Here is a 9,044-nt window from a genome sequence, read left to right on the forward strand (position 1 = left end):
TAAATCATATAAAATGTGATTGTTCATTTTTTGGGATGACCCACGTCTGTTTCAGCCTCACATTCGAGTCCTGAGTTGTGTGGCGGAAGTTTGTGAAGGTAAGTGTTTCCAGAGGCCCCAGTTTAATGTTACCAGCAGTGAACTGATGTGACAGGAGCCCCATCTTAAAGACTTAGATGGCTGTTTTAGTGGCCTGTCATACTAAACATCTGTGGTGACAAGTTTAGTTTAGGTCTTCTTCTCATGTGTTTGCAGAGCTCATCTCTTTTATTTCCTGCTGTTAAATTGAGGACAGTGTGCTGCCTCAACGCGAGACAAAGCTAAGCAAACACACTCAGCACTTGTTCTGTTACTCTGCAGTTTGAAGACAAACTGTTTTTGAATATTGTTTGAACATTAGCAAAGACCCCTTTGTGGCTTCACATCCCGTTTACAGCTACGCAGGCTAACGATGGATGGAAGCAGACTTTAAATGTGATTCGAGACCATTTCAAAGTGCACTGACAGATTTAACAGGAGGAGCTCAGAGCTGGATCAGGAAACATGACCAGTGTGAGTCACGTTCATGAGGTTTAGTGAATCGGAAAATAAACGCTTCGTGTCAGCTGAGAAGTCACTTTTTTAGTGTTTTTGTTTAGAAAAAATTAACAAACATCAACATCTTTTCTCTTTTTTACCACGTGAGCTGGTGCTGTCTGGTTTTTGGGTGATATAAAAATAAATGTAAATTAAACTCTTTGGTCTCAAACATGCACATCCTGTACTGAAGGGTTTTTCTGTGCAGTTTTCAGCCACTCATCGCTGTTTTGAGTCTGTGGTTATTCACTTTTTTCTGTACTGAAGAGAGATGTGTATCAGTTAGCCAAAACCAACAAGTCAAGTTTTCCATTTAATGTCTTTTTGAACCCTTGAGAGAAAAACACAGTGATACAAACATTTATTAGTCCTTCAGAGAAATTACATCGCTGCTGCAGGAGACGACAAACATGAATACAATATAAATAACAGTAAAGTTATCAAAGATACAAAATCACATGAACATATTTATATTATTTATCATTGCTGATTTTGTAACAAACACAGTTAAAGCACCAGTTATAAATAGGATGTGATATTTAGGCCACATAATTTAGCCAAAACGATGAAACATGATTCCTTATAGTCATACGTTATGAGAAAACAGAAGAATGACATGTAGTTACTCAGAGAAGCTACTGCACTGCTGCTCCATATGTCCTCTGGTCTGAGGTGCTGGAGGGGACCAGTTAGAGACCAGCAGGTGGACATGAGTGGTTGGACTGGTGGACCAGTAAAGAGTAGATGGCGTCTGTCTCTGGTTTGGAGTCTGAACACAAACACAGTTCAAACAACATTACAGTATTGTTTTTGACAGAGATTAGACTTACTGAGTCTCAGTGAAGATGTGGTTTGCTCAGCTCTGTACAAAGTTAAAGAGCAGCTGTACCTTTGGGACTCCTTGGTCTGGTGGTTTTCGGTCCATAGCAGAAGTCGCCTGTTCTCACTTCTGAGTAGATTGTAGTTGAATCGCTCTCTGCAGAGTAAAATGCAGAAATTAAGAATTTACACACATTACATTACTGTTATTTTCTATACTGCAGCTATGGCAAAATATTTGTCCTGTTCTTCATGAAGAGATTAAGTAATAATCTTTTTATAGCTGCATAGTTTCTTCCCCCCTTCTCAGCAGCTCTTCTGTGAAACACAGTAACCACACAGAACCTTGGGGGGATGTTTGCATGAAAAGGAGGGCAGACGACCACAAAGCTGCTGTCTTCTTTCAGGCTGACATATTTCACCACAGAGCAAAAAGCAAACTTGTTCTGACAACATGAACACTGTTACTGTCTGATCTGGAATCAGCAAGAGGAAGTAGTTTGTGTGGTTTTTAAACAGAATTTTAAAAAAGTCAGTACTGACTCATCGGTGTGTTCAGTCTCTTTATGTCCTCCTGAAACACACAAGTCCCACAGTTGATCTGTCAAATCCTTTATTATAAACATGTACTGTAGCCTCTCATGATTTACTCTCCATCTTGCTTCCACAAACACTCAAAACAAAATTAAAAAATAATTTAATACAATGATTGAAAGAGCTTTAATGGTTGAATGCTTGAATGGAGATACAGAATGTATTCAATGTTTGGCAGTAAAAAAACCACATTGTTCCTCTGGAATTCCAGGTTGAACCAACAGATAGACTCTGTTCATCGCAGCAGTTGTTGTAGTAGGTTAGAAGCGTGATCACATGCTATGGGCCTCTTTTGTTAAAAAGGATGAGTCACCACCCCAGGCTGACAATCAGCAGGGGTAGATGACAAGTGCAATATCAATATATATATCAAGTGGTTGTCAATCAATAATTAACTCAAGTGATTTAATTCAAATAACTTAATTCAAAAAAATTATGCTGGACAACTGAAACTCAGTTTGTATGACCCTCATGTGCTTCCATGTATTGCTTAAAATGTCAGGGCATGCCCCTAATGAGACTGCAGATTCTATCTATCCACTCCTCCATTCTTGCTGCAAATCTAAGGAAGAAAACATAATTACCACACACAAGGTTTACCACTGTACATGCTGGCACTGAGCCCTCAGTCATCCAACCCAACTCCTCCCTACACCAGATCCACAAACCATACCTTGCCACCACATACCCTATGTGAGTCTGCATTTGTTCACTGCCAAAGTCGTACCCTGAACCATACCTCCCTCTATCCAAATGCAAAATTCTTCGGGCTGGTGGAAGAAGTGTGACTCAAAAACTCCAGCACTGTGGCCATGATCACATGAGACTATAGCCCCAGAAATCTTGCCCCACCTCTGTCTCTTACAGCCGAGCCACAAACCGCAGCCAATGATATCGGATTTTACTTACCTGACAGTTTATTAGCACTAACAACAGTCACCTCTTATTTGCTGTAATGAGATTTTATGTATCAAATCATATGAGGTTCATAAGATATCTAGGCCGATGCAGAGCATTAATGGTCTCAGGTAGTGGACACTGAACGAGTTTTAGAGGCAGAGGTTAATTAACTGCCCCTTTCCTCTGCTTTTTGTATCACTGTATGCAATCTGGGCATCAACAGGCACCAATAACATTGTGACCACAGCTCCTGCTAGCTGTGACCTCCAAGTCATCCATTTAGACCAAATATTCTCAACCTCCACCAGGATGCAAGGAAAAGCTTTCCTCACATGGGAGGAATTAAAGACCCCATGGTCTCTGCCAGTTATTCCCAATTCCTTCTCATTAATCTTTATGTTTTCCAGGTCTCCCTGACAGCCTCTCCCATCATCTTAATCAATTCATCACTTGGTGCTGATCGGTTGTTAGCACTGATACAACAACAAATTATTGAAACTCATAATACTCATCAGCCTCATGCTTATCAGGAAATGACAGCACATTGCTCACATAGTGAACAATATATATATTTTTTTTTTAATTCCTTAGTGTCTGGTATTATAAAATTAAACCATGATAGAGATGAAGAAATGTAGCTGTACCTCTCATATTTAATTCACGCCGTTTCTCTTTGACCATGATTTGTCCATAACTGACATCTTCTGCAGCTCGAGCATTCTCTGCAAAATACAACATGCATAGAGGTCATGGTAGATTGAATTATAAATACTGATATCCCATAAATGTAAAGCTGTACAGTTAAGTAAATCCCAAAAAGTTAATTCTGTTCATCTGGATGTAGCGTTTTCAATGGGAGAAACGTCTGTCACTCATCCAAGTGACTTCTTCAGTCTCAGCTGACTGCAGGTTTCCTTACAAACAGTACATTTGCATAATGACTGAAACTAGCACCAGTGAAGGAACAATGGGCTGGGTCATCAGTTCCTTGAAATGGTACTCATGGCCATGTTTATTATGTGTAAACATAGAGAGTTGAGGCAAGTTTAAAGTTTCCAACCATCAAATACATGAAATTATTTGAATTGCATAGTAATAAATTAACACCAATGTGATGAATGTTATGTGTCTGAAAATAGTTTATGTGTCAATGTGCTGTTAATGGGGTGGGCTGTTGACCTGCATAACACCATACGGATGCAACTGTCATCAAACTACTCTAGCATTATAAACCACATGAATCATTTTATTATTCTTTTATTTTAAACAAAAAACCTTAGCTTATAAATTCGACCTGCTTATAATCTGTTGGTGTAAATTTTGGTGTAAAACAGCTGTTTTCAAAGAAGGAAATTAATCCACAGACAGAAACATTCTGAGATTTCTAAAATCCATGTGGCTAATAAGATGAAGCTTCATCCAAACAGCCAATTATCTAGATGTCTACACTTTTGAAGGATTGTTTCAGCTTTTTTGCTCCAGTGTAACCACAATCAAAAACAATTTCCAGCAAACTAAAATCAAGTCAAACTCTTAGAATGTCAAAGCTTTTTGTAATCATGAGGGGATAAATCCCAAAAGATTTCCTGCTCTTTTTAATTTTTACTAAAGCTCTATAATATGGCATTTGTTGCAGTTGTTGCAAAGCTATGGTCTAAATACATGGGGAGAGACATAATTCAGAATAGGATATAAATTGCATGCATAATAATAAATATAATATTGTACAATTTTTGAACGGTCTATTGATGCTTCTAAATAGTACCAGTTACATGAAATCACAGCTTGCTCAGCTGCAACTCAGCCAATTGGAGTCCCAGAATAATACAGCTCCTGTGTGGATAAGAGTACTCAAGAAGTCTGTGCTCCAGTTTTAGCCAATGAAAATCTAACATTGTATTTGGATGCTCCTTAACAGTAATTAGCATGATTCTGTGACAGTGTTATACTCCCATAAAGTCTGTGAATACAAAAACACTATCTAGCAGGCTTTTGTAGTAGCTGATGAATTAGATGATTCATCCTGTTATTCAAATTTGGTTATTCTTAGTTTATTAAAAAAAACAAAGATTCCTCTGAATGTTTGTTTCACTTTTTTTTCACGTCTTTTATGATATTATTTTTTTTTCGAAAGAACGTGTAACATTGTTAAAGTGTCACTACAAAAGTGGAAAACTGAAATATTTCAAAACTCATAGATTTACAATTTGAGTTTAGATTTCTTAAAGAATGAAGGATGTAAAGCTGAAAAATCTAATCTCAGTAAAAACACACATGTAAAAACTGCAACATCCTTTCTGTGCATTTGTACCTCTCGACCACACATAAACTGTGTTTTTGGTCACTGAAAATGGAGGTTTTTAAAAACTCCTGCCAGGGTGGAGATTTTCAAAAACTCAGTTTTTGAATTTACGCGTGGACGGGATTTTTTTTTTTAAAACAAAAACGGAAAATCTTTTTTAAAAAATACCCATGTACGTGTGGACGTAGCCTGAGTCTTACCTTCAGGTTTCCTGTGAACACATCGTCTCACCAGCAGAACCAGTAACACCAGCAGAACCACAACACAGACTGATCCAACACATGACAACACAGGTATGAGAGAGGATCTAGGGTTAGAGGTGGATGCAGGTGGAAATGTGGATGTAGGTGGAGGTGTGGTGGTGTGTTTGTCTAAAATAAAGCAAACACAGTCATTAAGTTGTCGTCACATTGTGAATGTTGAAAGCTGCAGAAACACAGACAGATGAGTGTGTCACCTGTGACAGTGATCCAGCTGGATGGAGACTCTCCATGACCGCTGATGTCACACTTGTAGAGGCCTTCATCAGACCTGGAAACATGCTGGATGGTCATGTGACCTGTAGACTCATTCCCAATGACGATGCCATCTTTATAGAAAGCAGCTGGGAGGTTGGAGGGAGTGGTCTTTGTTTTACAGAGCAGAGTGACATCATCTCCCTCCATCACAGGGAGGACAGGACTCTGCAGGATCACTGATCCACCTCAACACAGAGACAAACTACAGCATTTCATCCATTTACACACAGCTTCATCAACACTAACTCCACACACTCAGCTTACCAGTGACTGTCAGGTTAACCATGTTACTGATGGGACCCTCTCTGGACTCACACCAGTAAACTCCACTGTCATATTTGTCAATGAAGCTGATGTTACAGGAAGAATTAGTTGAACCAGCTGCTTCTCCCCACACATCTCCACACTGAGTCCTCTGTTGTTTGCTTGTGTTTCTCCTCAGAGTCCATCCAGCAGAGCTGTCGTCCTCCTCACAGCTCAGAGACACAAAGTCTCCTTCAAAGAACTGAGAGCTGCTGGGACTCACAGTCAGACGAGCTGTGAGGGTTAAAATTATAAACTGATGATCTGTTTACTTTACATTCTGAACCCAATCAGGTCATATCAGTGAGCATTTCTCAGGTTTAAACTGTGACAGAAGAAGGTTACTGACCTTGGTTTGTTGTGCAGCTCAGCAGTGAGATCAGAACTAAAGAGAAATGACACTCAGGTTGATTTGAGGTGAACATAAAGAACAACTCTGCAAAATTGATTCTGTTCATCTGGACATAGCGTTTTCAGTGGGAGAAACGTTTTGTCACTCATCCACTTCAGTCTCAGCTGACTGCAGGTTTCTCCAATCTTATACCCTATTTTTCAGGCCATAAAGCGCACCGAATTATTAATTATTACATTAAGCAAAACAAAACAGTCAGATAAGTCAGACTTTACTGAACTCATTCTTCTTGCTTCATCCACTTTGGTACGAGTCATTCACTAATGTTGCAGTATATTAATGACTAATCTAGTATTGTGGCTGGATCATCTCAGTTGTTCTCCTGACTGAAGTTTGGTTCGTTTACAGCATCCTGCTATGCGATTGCATTTGTCCCTAACCATCGCGAACCCTCACGTAACTTTTATTGAGTGGAAAAAAGTAACGCTCATCCTCCAGCTTCACTGTGTTTATGTTATACTAACATAGCTATGTCGCTAGCAATCACATAGCACATCATTATATACCAGCTACTCCAACTTCAGTAACCCTACAAACATCACTGCTGTTTAGTTTTCTGTCTTCATTTATGTTGGAAGTGATAGCAGAGCTGTACGTTTTATTTTTTTCAGAAATCTCTCAGTCAGATCATGTTTAGGTGGAAACTAGTGAGTTAACTTCCTGCTAACTTCTAGATCCGTTAAGTTTAGGATCCAGATTACTCTCCGAGACTTGTGACTACAGTAGCCGTAATGCTCCAACAATCCATCAAGCGGTAAGCTTTGGTAAGCTTTGTAGCTTACCAAAGTCGTACTAAAAGATTTTTTGACAGATTTTTGAGCGTTGTGTACCACATAAAATTGGTTCAATGTCAGTAAGCACAACCAGAATTCATACATAAGGTGCACTGGATTATAAGACGCACTGTCGATTTTTTAAAAAATTAAAGGATTTTAAGTGCACCTTATAGTTGAAAAAAAAAAATACGGTAAACAGCACATTACATAATGACTGAAACTAGCATCACTGACTGAACAATGGGTTGGGAGGTCAGTTCCTTGATCATTAATATGCAAATTCATATGACCATTGATCAACTACTACTACTGATCAATCACCGTGCGTACCATTCAGAGAGAGTTGGGGAATGGCTGCAATCACAGTATTGTAAGATGGCGAAAGATGTCCCCTTAGGCCCCCTCCTTGATTCAGAGATGGTCTTTCTCTTTTCTCGTAAATGGCCTCCTTGACTCCGCGCTCAAACCAGCGTTCCTCCCTGTCCAGGATGTGTACATCCTCATCATTGAAAGAGTGTCCACTGGCCTGTAGGTGTAAATAGACTGCAGAGTCCTGGCCTGACGAGGTAGCTCTTCTGTGTTGCGCCATCCGCTTCGCCAGAGGTGGCTTGATTTTTCCGATGTATACATCCTGGTAATCCTCCTGGCACTTAACAGCGTACACTATGTTACTCTGTTTGTGTCGGGGACCCGATCCTTGGGGTGGACCAATTTTGCCGCAGCGTGTTTTGGGGTTTAAAAGCCACAGAGAGCCAGTGTTTAGAAAAAAGGCTTCTCAACTGTTGCGATACGGTACACATCAGCTTTTAGATGTCCCCCATTACTAATGGAAATCTCACAGTCTAAGAAGGCTAACCTGACACTTTTCATATCCTCCCTGGGGAATTTGATGTGTCGGTCCACCGACTTAATGTGATCCGTGAAATGTGGTACATCCTGAGATTTGATTTTCACCCAGGTGTCATCCACATATCTGAACCAATGGCTTGGTGGTGTTCCAGGGTAGGATAGCAAAGCCCTCTTTTCCACTTCTTCCATGTACAAATTGGCCACGATGGGTGAAACTGGGGAGCTCATGGCACACCCATGTTTCTGCCTGTAATACTGGTAGAAACATGGGTGTGTTATGTGAAGTAGGTGGAATGAAGACACAGTTCCAAAAGTAGACACACTTGGTCGATGCTGAGAGTGGTCCTGTTGCTGAGGTGGGATCATCCTGTAATCTTTTACAAACTATCTCCAACGCAAGTGAAGAGAGATGTAACGTCGTACGAGACCATTGTTTCATCTGCCTCCATAATGACATCTCTCACCTCAACAAAATCCAACATGTTCTGGATGTGGTGTTCAGAGTTTCCTACCAACAGGTTGAAGATCATAGCCAGAAAGTTAGAGATGTTATAGGTGACCGAGTTGATCATAAAGACAAATGGTCTTTAAAGTGCACCCTGTTTATGTATCTTCTTTTATCCATATAGACTTGGTGTAGAGTCCCCTGGGTATAGCCTTTGGTATGAGGTCCGGTCAATAGCATTGTCTTATTCTAAGTGCTTCAGGCAGTCTATCAGTCTATTCCTGGGTCTCGTTCTAGGGGCTCAAAAGTATTTTTGTCACTGCGCAGTGACAAAATTTTTCTCATGATAGTCTTTCTGGTTTAACAATACTGTGCACCTACCCTTGTCTGCTGGAAGGATGATGTTGTTGTCATTACTAAGTGGTGTGAGCGCCTTCCACTCCTCCATGCTGATGTTGGATGCTGGGGCCTAATGTACTGTTTATAAGATTGGGGAAACCTGCAGTCAGCTGAGACTGAAGAAGTCATTTGGATGAGTGACAAAACGTTT

At 40.1% G+C, this 9,044-nt stretch overlaps 1 protein-coding gene across 1 annotated transcript; it reads right to left on the reverse strand.

Moving 5' to 3' along the window:
* Window positions 1-876: 876 nt before the first annotated feature.
* LOC120716474 lies at window positions 877-5,871 on the reverse strand. Its single transcript, XM_040004015.1, has 5 exons — window positions 5,649-5,871; window positions 5,392-5,562; window positions 3,534-3,611; window positions 1,466-1,552; window positions 877-1,345 (listed from the first exon to the last, which is right to left on the reverse strand). The coding sequence occupies exons 1-5, from the start codon at window positions 5,854-5,856 to the stop codon at window positions 1,266-1,268; spliced, it is 624 nt and encodes a 207-aa protein (XP_039859949.1). The 5' UTR covers window positions 5,857-5,871; the 3' UTR covers window positions 877-1,265.
* Between the last annotated feature and the right edge of the window lie 3,173 nt (window positions 5,872-9,044).

Source organism: Simochromis diagramma, unplaced genomic scaffold, assembly GCF_900408965.1.
Source record: "Simochromis diagramma unplaced genomic scaffold, fSimDia1.1 OVJJ01000776.1, whole genome shotgun sequence".
NCBI lineage: Eukaryota > Metazoa > Chordata > Actinopteri > Cichliformes > Cichlidae > Simochromis > Simochromis diagramma.